This window comes from Thalassophryne amazonica, chromosome 22, assembly GCF_902500255.1.
Source record: "Thalassophryne amazonica chromosome 22, fThaAma1.1, whole genome shotgun sequence".
Taxonomy (NCBI): domain Eukaryota; kingdom Metazoa; phylum Chordata; class Actinopteri; order Batrachoidiformes; family Batrachoididae; genus Thalassophryne; species Thalassophryne amazonica.
This window is the reverse complement of record NC_047124.1, coordinates 4,457,577-4,474,936: the sequence shown is the minus strand read 5'-3', so window position 1 is coordinate 4,474,936 and position 17,360 is coordinate 4,457,577. Positions and strand designations below refer to the sequence as shown.

Sequence of the window (17,360 nt, the reverse complement as noted above, 5' to 3'; positions counted from 1 at the left end):
AAGGCCAAAGCAGAACAGGATTAGTCTGAGCATCACCATTCAGATCAGCATCAAAAACGTAGTGGTGTCCCTCAGGTCAGGCTTGACCTTTCCAACAAACCTTTGTGAAAATCAGCTCATTCAAACTAAAAAAAAACAAAAAACATCTTTCTTAAAAATAAATTAGTATTTCTGTTTGCCTGAGAGCCTGAACCATCTGTTCCTTATTGAAGCTGATTTGACTCATTTCTTGAACTAATTTGATTAAAATGAAAACTTGATGTCCAGACACACATCTGGCTGAATGCAGAGGAACGTCTTTTTCAGAGCAGCAGAAAAAAAAGAAAAGAATGTAAACTGTTATGTTTAATGAAAGAGGAGCCGAGCAGCAGTTTGTCTGAAAGAAGAGGAATCAAAGAGCTGCAAGCGTTTTTCCGGCAAAGTGTAGGCCGGCGCTTTGAACGCATCGCTCAATAATTAAACACGAAGCTAAAAACCTACAACCACCAGAAACACTCCGTTCTGGGTGCAAATCCATCTGGGGCTTTCAACACTTTTTAAGATTACTTGCAGAAGTGCTGCCTCATATGTTTGGCTATCAACAGCCGCCGTAGTTCTTCTGTAACAGCCACATAGGCTAGATTTCTAACGTTTATATGAAAACCAGGCCAGAGAAAAGTAAATAAATACAAATAAAATAACCTGTGCACCTTTTTATGTCATTTCCGGTAATTAGAAAAACACTGTCATTCAAATCAAATTAAAATAAATATATTCAGTGTATTTTTCACCACAATCTGTTTTTTTGTCTGTATTTCCAAAGGAGATGATGTATTCAATCGAATAGTGTGCAAACTGTTTGTGTCAAGTTTAACAGTTATGAAAATTTAACGAAGAGCTAAAATCACAAACCTGAGATTACAGTGACTAAAGTAAATAATGTAAAAATGTCATTAAAGTTGAGGGTAAAGACAGAAATCCTTTACTTGTGTCTGACAAATGTTTCTGGGGGAAAAAATCAAAACAAGAATGTTAAAATGCTGATTACCCTCAAACTGCTGAAAACAGGCATTTAAACATTTAATTGAAGCACTTGTTACATTACAAGTAAACAAACATTAGTAGACATAAAAATTGTTTATACAAAAGCACTGTTATTATAGATATTATTATTATTGTTGTTGTTGTTACTGCAGGCCGCTATGGGGCTGAAATTCTGAGGAAAACCTCCATTTCTCACATTAAATAAATATTCTCAAAATTTGGCAAGTCACAAATTTGTGAGAATTTAAGTTTGAGATTGGTCAGACAGTTGAAACCAGGAAGATTTTTTTTTTAACACTGTTGTAAAGCTCCAAAAATTTACATTTTTTATTGAAGTGGCTGCTTGATCTTTTATTTTGGTGTTATTCCAAGTGACTTGGTGTGTGCGCGTGTGTGTGTGTGTGTGTGTGGGGGGGGGGTCAAACTTCGAAATAGATGCAAAAAGCTGAATCGCACAAACTTTGAATCTCTGAATAATTTAAGTGCAACAGTGAGTGAATTATTATTTTGGTTGTTACCATGGCAACCCTTCTGTTTTAAATAAAGCATCCTGCTGGAGCGAGTAGAAGGTTGTCCATCATAAATAATTTGATACCATCATTTACATGTAGCATCCATGGAAACGCGTGCACATGGATGGATGCATTTTTTCCAGGTTGTAGTACTGAGCTCTTATCCATGAGTACACTCATACTGTGTAGTAGTGTAAGAGTGCTGCGTTTTGCTGCAGTGTCTTTTGTGTATTTGGGTCGTGCACATCCGTAGCTATAAATTCAATTTGCAGGTTTTAGTCTGTCGGAAGTGCGGTTGGAATCTCAGGCCATAGCTTCGTTTGGCTACTTTTTCCTCTCCTGTGAGCTGCTGCGAGCTCGACACAATGATCGCAGCGCCGCTTCAGGGAGGAGAACCAGCGCCTGTTGAGCCAGGCAGCAGCGACAGCCAAACTGCCTGTGGCATCCCACAGGGTGGCCGGTTTGAATCCCTGCCCAGACTGAGACGCAGCCTGCCGGGGAGACAGAGAGGGAGAGAGAGATTAGCATGCATGTCCGTAGGCTTCAGTGCATGTTCACGCAGGTGGACACTAAAGCAGCTTAACAGACCGTGGCGGCGTTTTCCAACCTGTGGGTCGAGGCCCACATGAGCTCCCTCAACACACATGTAAAGGACAGTGAGATGATTACACGTCTTACGTCAAACGTATCTAACATAAAACCGTGTCTCATGGTTTCTTCCCAGTGGTTTGGTGATCTGGTGACACCTGTCTGGTGGGAGGATGTGTGGTTAAAAGAAGGTTTCGCTCACTTCTTTGAGTACGTCGGCACAGACTTCCTCTTCCCAAAATGGAACATGGTGAGTACAAATCACATCCTCTTTCTGGTTACACTGTTTTCTCTCTCTCTCTCTCTCTGTTTAGTGAGACACTTTAATCCTGCATGTTGTCAGATTTGTGGGAGGGATCTGCATTTAAGAAAGAGGTGGAGCTCAAAATGTTTTTTGAAACAATGTGAGGTTCAGAGTTTTGACGTGGCTGCAGTATAGACACGACTTAAAGTAGACCTGCATTGAAATAAATGTGGTCAGATTTCAGAAAGAAATAGCTGATATGTATTTATAAGACCCTTGTGAATGCAGTAAAGTAAATCTGTAAGCCCAAATTTGTAATTCAGCGGAGAAATCTTCGTTTTAAAAATGACAAATTTGCAGCTAAAATTTAGCCCTCTGTAAAAACAGTTTGTACAGCCGTATCATTTCCATGACGTCAGGGACAAGACGACGTGCTCCCGCCTTCAGTCCGATCCCGCATTGAAATTGATTTTATCTGTTAGTAATGTTACTTATACACGTCCTGGTTTCAAGATCCAAAAGTAAGCTGCAATGAATGTGAGATACAGATCTGTGTGCTCAGATCAGCAACGACATCGACAGCGGGCGCCGTTCTTCCTCTCCCGCTCTCTGCCTCCACTACGCTTATTAAGTCTGCGGGCTCGTTAACAAGCTCGTTAACCGCCAATGCGGGCCACTCACACCGCCCGTGTCTGCTTTGCAGCCGGTGTTGTGTCAGATTCAGCGCACAACACCGGCATCACCTCTCTGTCTACTGAATGGAGCTGCAGCACACTTGGCACAAGTCCTGAGATTATGCTCGCTGTTTTAATGCGAAGCGCCCGGTACACCTGTTGCTGCAAGGACAGACTTCTTGCTGCAAAATCCACAGCACCGCACGTCTCGGCAATCGGAGCCCCAGAGCTCCATGGACGCTGAGAGAGGTTTATATATTTTTAATGACTGGGATTCTTTGCGGGTCTCGCCTCCATATCCCGCGATGGTACCGGAGGCGAAAGACAGTAGATTTTCATTGCGACACCACTCAATCAAACGGGCGTATGAAAAAGTCCCCCAAAATAATTTTCAAGCACAATAAAAGAAATGTGTACTCACCAAACGTGCCGCAAGACAATATGAAGTTTTAAAAAAATAGATCCTATCGTATAAGACAAGAAAAAGGTGCAGATGCAAACTGACGTAAATCCACAAATTACAATTGGCGCAATGCATGCTGGGAGAGGGTCTTGTCTGTGACGTCTCGGCAGCGTCCATGATGAGAGGGACAATTTGTAGAGGGCTAAAATGTTAGCTGTAAATTTTGTCATTTTTAAATGAAGATTTCTCCGTTGAATGACAGATCTGGGCTTGCAGATTTACTTTACTACATTCAGAAGGATCTCATGTGTAAATGTAAGTCATTTTTTGTTCAAAAAAACCTGACTGCATTTTTTTCAATGCAGGTCTCCTTTAAAGAACTGACACGTGAACGATACGGAGCTTTAGAACTTTTAAGTTCCTTTAATTAGCGTCTTTGCATTTCACAAGACTTCACAGAGCCGCCGTATTTTGAGGAAATAGAAAGAGAATCCATGCAAAAGTGCTCCAGTTTTTGACCTGGACCCAGGTCTGTTCCATGCTGCTCCCAAAACGTAATGCTTCTGTGTAACGATTATACGCGAGCAGTCACACAGTATGTCATTATGGACTCCGCACAAGTTTATAAATCAGTTGCAGTTACATCCACCAACCACCAGATGGCAACAGCAAGTTTTAACACTTATTCAGTGAGTGAATGAAAGTTGCCACATGTTTTAATACCCTGTAAATTTCAGCGCATTTTGATGCTGTCACTTTAAATGAGAAAATGCTGCTTTATGCCACACCCCCTTTTCCAAGGCAGTGTGGTCATTGCTCCAGCTGTTGCAAACAGATCGTGGGCGTGTCACACAAAGGACAGACTGGCGTAGTGGGCGTGTCTTGCAAAGTGAGCAGGAGCCCAGATGTGGGCTTCCGTGACATATGTCACAGATTTAAAAGCCGTGTCATAGTCAGGCAGAGAAATTCTTGAAAGTGGTGATGTTTAATATTAAATCACAACCATATTTCCTGTGAAAGGTAGTTTTTTTTTGTTTTTTGTTTTTTTCTGTGCGAAAGTCCTGAAATTCCAGAATTACCTGGACGTGGTCTCAGACTCAACAAATGTTAGTCACTGAACTGTCTGTGATATTCGGAGGAAAAAGAAAAAAGCTCACTGGTTATCTGCTGAGCTCATACCATCCTTCAGTCTGAAGTGGAACTTTACAAAAAACATTTTCTTTCACCGAGTTCATACGATATTCCTCTAAAATTCTGCTCTGTTTTTTTATTGGACTTGAGTTAACAAACACATTGACAGTCTCCTCAAATCAAGAATAAATTCTCCCACAAATTTGCTGGGAGCTCCCATCTTGACAGAAAAACTTATTTTAAAGTTCTGGGCAGAACCAGAACTTTAAATTGCAGCACACGCAGCCTCCTTTTTTGCTTTGTTTCTGCTGATGTATGTTGTAATTTATTTCCAGCGGTGAACGTGTTACACCGAAAACGCCTTATCTTCTACACACACACGCCCTGTTTGTGAGCGACATGGCATTTTTAAATCCCTGTTTGCGTGGTTCTGCACGGCTGGACACTTTAATCGAAACAAAGTCTTTCTCCAATAACAAGCAGAGCAATGATAAAGCAGCCTGCTGCTGATAAAGTCGTTTATTTATAATACAGGTATTTAAAAAGCCGTTCCATCAGTGGCACCTGCAGGGAAGGGTAACGCCGTGTGCCCGTTCTGCAGCAAAGACAATCAATCAACTTGATTACTTTGGATAAATTATTTTGAATGCATGAATTCTGAGTGGATGTTTGATTTGACCTCAGGAACACGGTGAACAAATGTATCAAACTCAGACCACACTGGAAACGTCACCACCACAGAGACAACATACCGAGGAGAAGTCCACTCAGGAACTAGGTACCAGCCACAAGTGCAGCCTTCGGTCTCACAATATCATCTTTACAGGAGAACGAAGGTCAAAGTCGTCAGGGTTCTGGTGCGTCCAGTCTCACTGTGTCATTGACAGACCTGGACAATAACCAATGACCTGGTGGAGTTCCACACTGGTCTTCGCCCAGTTTTTCCACCCTAGAACTGTTGGTGGTGCTCGGCTGTACTCCCTGGCTGACCCTGGCCTGTTCAGTGGCTGTGCAAACTAAACCAAATGTGAACTTTCCGTGTGGTGTTTCTCAGTCGTGCACCAGAATAGCCTCTGTTCAATTCCCCAGCTGACCACTAATCAGTAATGTCCATTGGGCAAGATCCATAGAGTACCAAATTGATCCTAATGTGCTGTTGAGCATCTTGCATGGCTGCTGTACGATGTGTGTGTGTGTGTGTGTGTGTGTGTGTGTGTGTGTGTGTGTGTGTGTGTGTGTGTGTGTGTGTGTGTGTGTGTGTGTGTGTGTGTGTGTGTGTGTGTGTGTGTGTGTGTGTGTAAATGGGTGAATGTGAGGCGTCACTATAAAGTGCAAATATATAGATGCAGTCCATCGCAATGCACCACATACACAACAATACAGGAAACACACAGTCGTGTAAAGACAGACAAAGAGGTGCGAGGTCTGTTCCTCAGGTTGCGAGCGAGCATCAGCTGTCAGAATGATCCATCACATTCAGTGGACACGCCCACTGATCACATAGCTGCATTCAGTGGATACGACGATGGTTGGTAGTTGTCCTGTGGAGGTTCGTGTACCTAAATTTGACCTGACCTCATAGACTTTTTTTTATTTGTTTGGATTTATGTGGTGATGATGTGATGTGGTGATTAGCGCTACACTGACGGTATAGCCGCCACGCCACAGCACCACCCAAAAGATGTCACCCCCCCAGCTTTCAGCCCCGTCCTATTTCACCAGGTCACTCTGATAAACTTGCTTTGCCAGCACTGAGAGTGGTGGTAGTTTGCAGTAGATATTCTGCATACACGCCGTGTGGCGACAGTATTTCTGTTCTTCAGCAGGAGGTGAAGAACGTCAGACGTGTAAATGTTGAGCAGATGCTTTTGAAGACTGTTCCGTCTTTTTCCATCTGCGTGTGTGTCTGTGTTTGTAGTAAATATTGGCCTATTAGCCATCTCTCCACATGTGGGTCCATCTGGTCGGTGATGACGTGACCATATGGACCAGATGGACCCTCTCCGTCTCTCTCCAGGTGATTCAGAGTCCTTGTTAATTAAAGTTGATGTCTCATTTAGCGTGATTTCATCTCTGTGGCATCCAACGATTTCTGGTTCCATCCTACATGGATTTGAGAAAATTAAATAATTATGTAGTTTGTGCTGGAGTCCCTCGTTTGAGGGGAATCAATAAAGTGTGTTTATGAAGACATTAGCTCCATCCTCAGAGGAAAGATCTGGCTAACGTCTTGACAAACACAGAAAGCATGCAGGAGTTATTTGGATGTGCTTTTCTGTCAGCCTGGAGAGGTTTCCTCCCCAAAACCAGACTGACAAACACTTGATTTCTCTCCAAGTTTCTCTTTCTTTTTTTTTTCTGTCTTGCCTCAAATATTAGACAAGATGATTTTATTTGTTCAAACACAACAACAATATGAAGTGTTTTCCAGAGCCGATGCTTTTCTGAAGGTCGGCGTGCTGTGCAGCTTTGCGGCATGAGTGTGACTGTTTCCTGAAGTTAAAAAATAATAATGAGCACTGCATTCTGGGTGCTTTTCCACCACAGGGTTTGCACCATGTGTGCCAAAGTACCTGAGCTCTCAGGTACTAGTCTTGGCTGCAGGCTAAGTTCCTACTGCTGTTTACATCAGGCTGGAAGCAGAAATACATGAGAGCCAGCTGGAGACCGTGCCAGTTCCTGACAGCAAAAATAACACCGCCACTACCTCCCATCAACGCACTCGAGGTTGACCAATCGCTGCCATTTAGTCCTGCTACCTCTACCCCGGTACTCCTTGCACTGCAGACATACTTCCACCTCTGAGGGCTGGATTTTAACGTCCTGCTGCTGTGGTAAACGTTGCCAGAGACGTGGCACCCTGACAGGATATCGGACACGATGCACAAAGTGCACTGCAGAAATCATGTTTACTGTTCTTTGAATTTATTGAATTTTGACGTTGTTCGTTAAAGTTCCTGAATTTCAGTTAGATTTTTCTTGGCATCTGTATGAACGACCCGTCTTTCATGTATTTTTCCAGCTTGGTGACACTCGCATGATAGAAATGCCTCTAACACGCCCACACGCTCTTTGTGTGTCCTCCAGACAAAGACCTGTGCTGTTGGCTTAGTCAGATGTTACTCTGACTTGGACTTGGGAGTTTGCAGGTTGAAGTCTATTTAATGTCCAGCCCAACTGATCTCAAATGAATGTGGTGGATTGATGTTTGGGGGAGGTCCTCTACTGATGACCAAAGAGGGTCATTCAGGTAATCAATGACATGTTGAATCATTAAGATCACCTGATGATGAACTTGTGAAGACACAAAAGGGATCCTGAGGCCTCCAACCTGTTTGAGTGATGTGACTGTAGCTTCGACATCTCAGCTGAAAAGAAAACCACGTCCAGGTAATCCTGACCCAGAACATACTGTACCTGTCCCTGAACTACAGGTAGCCTCATTTCAGAGGCTGGAAAACCTTTTTTATTAAAATCACTCTTAACCTCCATCGTGCTGTATTTGCGTCTGGGCTTTAAAAGATGTCGGTTTAGTTTACAGGTGGGGTGGATCGAATCATCCCAGCATTCATTAAAAGCTAAAAGTTTTGTTTTAACAACACATAATCTTATTTAATCCCAAGGCTTCCTAACAAATAATTAATTACACACAGCCATATGTGGCTGAGCGTGAGCCCCATCACGCTGGGGAGCGATCATTTAAATAAGGTTCTGTTCATCAGTGAATCAAACTTAATGAGGCAACAATACTACTACTACTTAACAAGACAAAGGTTTGTTAAAAAATAAATCTCACGAGTACATAAGTGTAATCCATGAATTAGACAGTCATACTCTTCAGGATTTAGCCTGACCCCATGTGGGAATTATTCGGTGCTCATTAAAGCTCCACATCTTTGCATACATCTGTTAAAAACACAAACCAGGAGAAGAAAAAGAGGTGAGGGAGCCAGGGGAGGAATCAAGGGTAGGAGAAAAGGAGAGGAAATGAGGAGGGAGAACACAGTGGCTGAATCAGTGGTCTTTTTAGGATTTATTCATGTGGGCCTTCTGAGACAATAAGGATTAGAGTTAACTAAGCCATAACTCCATAAACCAGAACACTGAAGGCAGACAGTCTCAACAAAAGTGTGGCAAAACACATTCTTCCCGACGTGAGATGTCGGCCACACCAACAAACTTCTCCTGCTGCGGTTAACAGATGTCTGTTGGATATTTTTGCCTTCGACGTTCAAAATGTAACAATTAGATTTGTAGGAAGGTGTCGCATCTAGCGCCACTGTACCTTGTGGTGGATCATGTTGTTCCTCTGTTAAACCATGTGACCATGTTTAGCTCAGAGACCAAACATCAAAGGATTTCTCTTCTTGGGAGCTTAACATATAAAATACAGAAAAAAGAACTTGACTGTCACTTTGCCTGTTTTTTTTTTCCAGGAAAAACAACGCTTCCTGACTGACGTTCTTCATGAGGTGATGCTATTGGACGGCTTAAGCTCCTCCCACCCAATCTCTCAGGAAGTGGAGCAGGCGACAGACATCGACCGAGTCTTTGACTGGATCGCCTATAAGAAGGTGTGAGCCGCACACACATGAAGGGTTACTGTCTGAGAGGCTGTTATTTTCTTGGTAATGTTCGGAATTGTTTTTCTGTGTACCTGTCTGTAGGGGGCAGCGCTCATACGGATGCTGGCTAACGTGATGGGACAGCCGCTGTTCCAGAGAGGACTGAATGTGAGTTCAAACTGTGGTGCAACATCCACCTACTGGTTTTTTGTGTGTTTGTTTATTTGAAACATATTTATTCACTGTGAACGTTACAGCGTGATCGTGAATTGAGCTGCTTTACTTTTTGGATTCCTCGTGTATTCTGGAGGTCGGTCTCGGGTGATGTTTTTTTTTTCTCAATTTCCACAATTACTGCCCATTCGACAATGTGAATAAAAGTTATTCTTAAAATATATTAATTGGGTAGGAATCAGTACTCGCTTTTCTGCTCCCTGTTTAAAACCTCTCCGTGCAGCATCGGTGTTTGACTGTCAGCAGGAGTTAAAGCAGGTCACAGGAACCTGACTTTGTTTTTAACCACAATTCCAAAAGCCTGCATTCATTTGTGGCCCGGCCAGAGAACAGGAGTCCTCTGAAGTGGCAGCTGCACGAGCCACGCTGTTCTTAAATTGTCTGCAGTCTGTTACATTGTCTGCAGTTTTGTGTTGATAAAAGAAAATCCTTTAGAAAGTTACTGAAGCAATATCCAGCCATACAACTCTTAACTTCAGCTCCAGATATTCAACTCACTTAAGGACTTTACTACTGCTGCTTTTCTCCACACACCAGAAAGTGGTTGAAGCTCCGCCTTCTGCTTGAGCACTTCCCTGTTATGAAGGATGAAATAAAATCTACTTTCTAAAACACTCATATGTAGACAGATTGATTATTGGAGAATGACTGTAGTTTTAATTATGTAAAACCACACGGTACATATCATTTGGATCTTAAATGTGTCTTTTGTAACTGGGTTACTACAGCGTTTCTTAGAGTTTAATTTATTAGGTGAGGACTGAAAGACATTTAGTTGAGTGATTTTGATATAAAACCATGTTAAAGAAGCATTAGCTTGTACCCAATCAGTTATTTAATCTAACATGCCACATTATTTACATTTGGAAGGTCCGGCCAGTCCAGTTCACTTGGGACTTACGGAACTGACATTTTCTGCACGACCAACATCTGTGCCACATGAAGGATGTAAACACAGTGATATACCTCTTCTTTTGGGGTTAACCAAGTAAAGCTTTTGTACAGCCGCCAGTCACTTTTGGGGCCATTAAACCATAATGCAAGTTTGAAATTCCATCACCGGGGTCAGCGCGTCCTGAAGGCGTTATGGCTGGGGGAGGCGGGGCTTCACCAGCAGAACATTCCACAGATATCATAGTTTGAGATGTGGACCTCGAGTCACGGTGAGTCAGAAGTGCATCTGAGCACAGCCTGCAGGGGGTTGTAGCGTGACAGCATCCAACCACCAAAATAAAACTCCAGAATAAACAAGTCGTTTTCCCCGCATCACGTCTTCTCCCCGTCAGTTTATTTCAGGACAAGTTTCAAAGTAGAATCCAATAAATTGATCAGTGCTGGTGTAGAGCAGCGCTGGCTGCATGGCAGAGTGACTAATATGAGCTAAACAGGAAATGAAGAATTGCACAAAGACGACAACCGAAATCCTGTAACCGCCCTGTAATCCGAGTCTTTTAGGCTCTATTTTATTGCAGTAATGGCAGCTGTTTATAATTTAGCTGAATGAGGTCACTAACACATGTTCATGGTTTTTGTATCATTATTTTTATTGATTTTGACCAAGGTTACATTCATTCATTCATCTTCTACCGCTTAGTCCAATTAAGGGTCGCAGGGGGGCTGGAGTCTATCCCAGCAGTCATAGAGCGCGAGGTGGGGTACACCCAGGACACGACGCCAGTCTGTCGCAGGGCCACAAATAGACAAACAAACACAGACACACCCACACACACCTACGGACAATTTAAAGATTCCAATCCACCTAACCTGCATGTCTTTGGATGTGGGAGGAAACCGGAGCACCCGGAGGAAACCCACGCAAACACGGGGAGAACATGCAAACTCCACACAGAAAGGCTACAGGAATTGAACCCACGACCTTCTCTTTAGTGCTAACCACTAATCCACCATGCTGCCCAAGGTTACATTAATTTTGGAATTTATAAAGTTAAAGCACCAAAGTAAAAAAAAAAAAACTGTAAAATTCTTCCAATCCTCCTAATTACCCACCTGTGAGTTCTGAGCGACCTATAAAGATAAAACATTAACAGTATAGCATCATAAAAAGAAAGAGAACAAAACTTTTTCAGTTTTAAGTTTAGATTGTGGTGGGGATGTCAAAGATTAAGTTCCTTATTATGTAACATTGATCAGATACACACATTTACCTACATTGCTCAGTACAATCAGTTGCTATTTGACATGTAGCCCCGCCCAGTTTCATTCAGCAACAGTCGCATGTATATGTTCTATTTTTGCCGCTCAAACTGCACCAGGAGAAATGTTCTGTACAAAAGAGATGCAGAATCCGACATCCTAGTAGGACTACTACTTCTCTTTAGCCCCACCTCTTCCTTTTAGCTCCACCTCTTCCTCCACCTCGTGGATGAGTCTTTTTGCCACCGAGGTCACCAAGGATTTTCCAATCCTTTTAAATTCTCCAGCGATGGCTCATCCTTCTTCTTTGAAAAGGAAAAAATGGTCAGATCCTGCATCATTACATAAGAAAGTCCTGCCTGTAGAGGGCGATCTGATCTACTCCCAATAAGCACTAATATTTTCCTAAAGGATTCTGAGCACTTTTGTCCTTTTAAGTGAAGTTCAGATTAGATCCAGTTCTTCAGTTTAGTTGAGAGTTTGTGAAAATTACTGGGGTCTGTGTAACACAGCTCGTGATGGTTGATCTGTTTGAGTTCAGTCCCTCACCATATTGGACTCATTTAAAGCCCGTTCAAAGTGAGAATTTAAATAGACTGCAGTTAATTTTTTTTTTTAATAAATGATATGGCCTCCTCCATGTCCTGTTTCTGCTGAGACAAGTCAGTGACCTGGATCACACTGAGATCCATATTCTATATAAAACCCTGCTGATCCAGCACGCTGGTACAGCGTGAGAACAGAGTGCTGAAGATTACGCCGCTCTGGCCATGAACATGTTTTACTTTGTTAGTGCCACAAAAGCTCTAATCAGGTGTTTACTAAATAATGTAAAGGTGAGATGAGAACTGACAAGTTGGACTCAGGATCTCAGGACTCAAATGTGCCAACACGGTGTAAAATAAAAGTATATAAAGTTACCAGTTTAAAATAGGAAGACACCCAGGAAAGCAAATAACCTTCATTCACAAAACTGCACAATTGTAAATTTGTGCTGCCTGCTGACTTTCAGCATCTGTGAATTGATTTAAAGCTCTCAGGAAACCAGCTGGCTGCTGCAAAGACAAAAAAAAAATAAAGAAAGAAAGAAAAATATAGCCAGAGCGGACAGTGGAGGAACCTGGATCTGCTCAGTGTGACGGAGGAGGATCGAGGTTGAAGGCAAAACTGTCTCATTAGACGTGCTCTCTGTGCTAATCTGTACCAGCAGAAATATTTCCCACAACCTCCCACAGCTTCTCCACACACTTACTGTTACCGTCACCCAGCAGGTTGTGAGTCCCTTTACATCAAAGACAAACTAATTTGCAGAAAGAAGGAGGGCAAAAAAAGTGTAAAAAAAAGTATACTTTTTTTTACACTCTAATGCAGGGGTTTGATTCTCAGATTAAATGGTATATTATTCATATCCTCCATGCCCACATTTCAAAGTATCAAGCACATAGCCAAAGTAGTTCACAGGTTTTAAAATAATCAAATTCAAGCGTGATAAAATATTCAGACTCTGTAGCTCAAATTATTTTATTATATATTAGCATGGGCCAGAATTTTGACCTTGACCTCTGAATTTGATCGTTGATGATCCTAACCAAAGTCAAACCTTGTTCCCATCTAAAGACCCAACGTTCCTACCAAATCTGATCAAAATGGGTTTATGCGTTTTGAAGATATCTTGCTGACGTTGTGTGGAAATGCCAGCCTTGTCACTAACCACACTGCTAAATGTCATGATCATCTTGCAACCAGCAGGGGGCACTAAATGGCAGCATGACTTACAGTATGAACTTTGAATGTTTGATGCTGTGAATTGTTTTCAAAATGGTTATTTTGTATTAATGTCAAACCCAATATGGAGGAAATCCACTGAGTAATTTTTTGAGATCTAGCTCTGGGCGGACGGCATGAGTAGCTGTGAGTTCCCCCTCGAGAAGAAGGAAAAGTGCCTTATGTTTAGAGCCTAAGTTTAGGTCCATCTACTGGGTACAAATGGCGCTTGAGTTTGCACAGATGTGTACGGTGGTGCAGCGGGTCTGCCTGAGATTTCAAACCATCTCCTCTGTGAAGACGGTGTTGTTTTCAGCTGAACCTAGAATGTGATGCCAAAACCCACCGCAGAAACCAGAGTAGACGGTATTCCATTCTCTGACCTCTGTTATTATCAGCCTGGTCGACGTTGACAGAGTTTGACTTATTGCTGTCGAGCACACGAGTCCTCTGTGCCGTTATCTTGTGTCATCTTGTTCCAATAGAGTTTTTCTGGCCTTATCAGCATTTGCACACACTGTGACAATCTGAAGGTTTGAATAACAGCACTGAGGGATCTCAGCAGTCATCGCGCCTTAAACCTCCGGACGTGAGTCACATTAATGTTCGGATGGTTTTTGATGTGAGGTGCTGTTTTACTGCCGGCTGACAGAGTGAGTTCACGGGCTGCAGGACAAAGATCTCCAGTCCTCCCATGCTGTCGTCACTTACCAAGAGAAAATATATCAAGAAAAACTACTTAAATTTAGAATATCTGATTTAAATAATGGGTTTGTCAGGCCTGGCCCCGCCCCCTCAGTGTGATTATTTGGCCAGTTTGAAAATGTTCTACAACAAGAATACTGTATTCAAAGTACTGGACTGGTTATAAATGACTTTTTACCCCAGTGATAAAATGGTTTAAACTGGATTTAATCCTGCTACATCTGGTTTGATGCAGATTCAGAACTGAAACCACAAACCAGGTTCAGTTTAAGCAAAATTATTCTTAATCACTTCAAATGTTTTCCAGGCAGATTCTAACTAAGTAGCAACTTCATTCAACTGGTTTTAATTCATTCTGTGACCATATGGGTTGAACTGATTTCTTTATTTTCTGTTATAAACTGTTTAAGAACCTTTAAATGTGTTTAACACACTGATTTGTATTTACTGACTGGTTTAAACAGGTAAAAGTGGAGGTTGAATGTTGGACTGACTTTTTTATAAATTAAAGATATTAAACTTGCTTTAAAATGTTTAATTTCCTTCAGTACTTGGTGACATTTTTTAGCGTTTAAATATCAGTAAAATATTTTTGGAATAATGGAGGATAAATTTTGAATTCTCTCCTCAAATAACTGATAAGTTCTATTTATCTGCACTTTAACAAATCTTTTTTGTTTTCATATTTTTCATCTTTTTTGAACCGAATAGAAACTAATGGACTATTTTGTGTTAACATTTTATTTTTTGAAAATCAGTAACCTGGTGTCGCCGACTGAACGGTCCCCCCTAAAAATCAGTCCACCCTGCCTTCACTGTGCATTCGTCATTAGCGCGGTTCACAGATTATCACCTCGTTTCTGCTTCAAACTGTCTCCAGTCATCATCTGTCTCAGAGACATATATCTGAAGCTTTTATATAACAATCATTTCCACAAAAATTCAGCATTATTTCATCATAAAAGATGGAGAAAGCGATCAGAGCGCCGCGACTACACAAGCTGCTAGCTGCTGCGTTCTCTGCACATCGGCCATTTCAAAGTGTCACAGAGTTACGCCTCATTTCTGCTTAAAACGGCCTTGAAAATGATTTAAATGGTTTTACTTTGTCATCTGATGGTTAATAATCACATTAATTTGTTTGACCACTTTGGGTGAAGAGACTGTCTTAGATGAGCTGCTGAGCTCTGAAATGACGCATGCGCAGTGGAGGTAGAGCAGACCAATTTTTGTCCCCTTGTTGTTGTTCCTATGTGGGATAATTTCAGTCCAAACATGCATTAAAATAAATGTTCATTAAGTCCAGTGGTGCATCAGGCACAACCCCAGTGCGTCGCAATGCGTTTAAGGTCTGCATGCAGACTGATGGGTTTGTGTTTTTGTTGTCAGGATTATCTGCTGAGTCACATGTACAGTAACGCTGCCAGAGACGACCTGTGGAGGAAACTGTCCCAGGTAACACTCACACTCACCTGTCCGCCTCTTCCAATGGCTGAAAATATTTCACACAATTCAACAATAACTGTAAGGAGAAAAAAAACCCTCACTCTGCAGCAGGGACTCAAACCTATAACCAATTTCAATTTATTGTCATTTATATAGCGCCAAATCACAACAGAGTTGCCTCAAAGCGCTTCACACAGGTAAGGTCTAACCTTACCAACCCCCAGAGCAACAGTGGTAAGGAAAAACCCCCTCTGAGGAAGAAACCTCAAGCAGACCAGACTCAAAGGGGTGACCCTCTGCTTGATCCATGATACAAACATAAATCACAGAACAATTCACAGACGAATATACAAGAAATGCTATTGGCGCACAGGACAGGAGGATCGCCAACACGAATACATGCCATAACCATGCTGTGTCAGTGCCTCACCCTGCAGCAGGGACTCGAACCTATACCCATGCTGTGTCAGTGCCTCACTCTGCAGCAGGGACTCGAACCTGTAACCATGCTGTGTCAGTGCCTCACTCTGCAGCAGGGACTCAAACCTATAACCATGCTGTGTCAGTGCCTCACTCTGCAGCAGGGACTCGAACCTGTAACCATGCTGTGTCAGTGCCTCACTCTGCAGCAGGGACTCGAACCTGTAACCATGCTGTGTCAGTGCCTCACCCTGCAGCAGGGACTCGAACCTGTAATCATGCTGTGTCAGTGCCTCACTCTGCAGCAGGGACTCGAACCTGTAACCCATGCTGTGTCAGTGCCTCACCCTGCAGCAGGGACTCGAACCTGTAACCATGCTGTGTCAGTGCCTCACCCTGCAGCAGGGACTCAAACCTATAACCCTGCTGTGTCAGTGCCTCACCCTGCAGCAGGGACTCGAACCTATAACCCTGCTGTGTCAGTGCCTCACCCTGCAGCAGGGACTCGAACCTATAACCATGCTGTGTCAGTGCCTCACCCTGCAGCAGGGACTCAAACCTATAACCATGCTGTGTCAGTGCCTCACCCTGCAGCAGGGACTCGAACCTATAACCCTGCTGTGTCAGTGCCTCACCCTGCAGCAGGGACTCGAACCTATAACCATGCTGTGTCAGTGCTTCACCCTGCAGCAGGGACTCGAACCTATAACCATGCTGTGTCAGTGCTTCACCCTGCAGCAGGGACTCGAACCTATAACCATGCTGTGTCAGTGTCTCACTCTGCAGCAGTGAAGGTCACTTGCAACCTTGTAGATTTAATGCCTTGCCCTGCTGCAGGGAACTAATCCTGTGCTAGAAACCTCCAGGCTTGAAGCAGAGAGTGAGGGGAAACTCTTAATTATTTAACGAGGCAGTGCCAATGAAGGCCAGATAGAGCTCGTTAAGGAGAAGTCTTTAAGAGTCGTTGCCTTGGTAACGTTACTGACACATTGTGGTTTTCTGTTTGAAGAAGTTCTGAAAAAGTCAGTTAATTAGAAAGATCTTCATTAGTGCTGTTGGTTATACAAAGGTTGAACCTGTCTCCCTAACGACATAGAATTGCATGTCTAATGACTGCTGACCCAATCAGGCCTGTAATTAGCCTCAAAGTTAGTTACCTTCCTCTAATGTTTTCGGTGTGGACGTTCAAATTGATTTGTTATTAAGTTAAAGGATTGTTGTCCAGCAGATTGAAGCAGTGAGATAGTCCAGATATTTGTGTGTTTGTTGTTTTGATGTTTAATTGACTGTGTGTTTTGGGGCCAGGCCATGCACTCAGATGGGCGAGACATCGACATCGGCGAGATGATGGACAGATGGACCTTACAAATGGGTTACCCCGATTGTCACCATCAGCAAGAACCAATCAGAGCAGCTCCCAGCGCATTACATCACTGTCAGCCAGCAGCACTTCCTGTACGGACAGGAAGTGCTGAGCAACAGCAGGTTTAGGCCGTC

General features: G+C 42.8%; 1 protein-coding gene across 1 annotated transcript in view; it reads left to right on the top strand.

Annotated features, from left to right (window-relative positions):
- The window catches only part of trhde.2 (thyrotropin releasing hormone degrading enzyme, tandem duplicate 2), a 203,567-nt gene that overhangs the window by 162,709 nt on the left and 23,498 nt on the right, over window positions 1-17,360 (top strand). Inside the window, 6 exon segments of the mRNA XM_034163107.1 lie at window positions 2,260-2,373; window positions 9,012-9,149; window positions 9,243-9,308; window positions 15,387-15,452; window positions 17,169-17,240; window positions 17,242-17,348. Of these exon segments, the coding sequence (XP_034018998.1) occupies window positions 2,260-2,373; window positions 9,012-9,149; window positions 9,243-9,308; window positions 15,387-15,452; window positions 17,169-17,240; window positions 17,242-17,348 (563 nt within the window).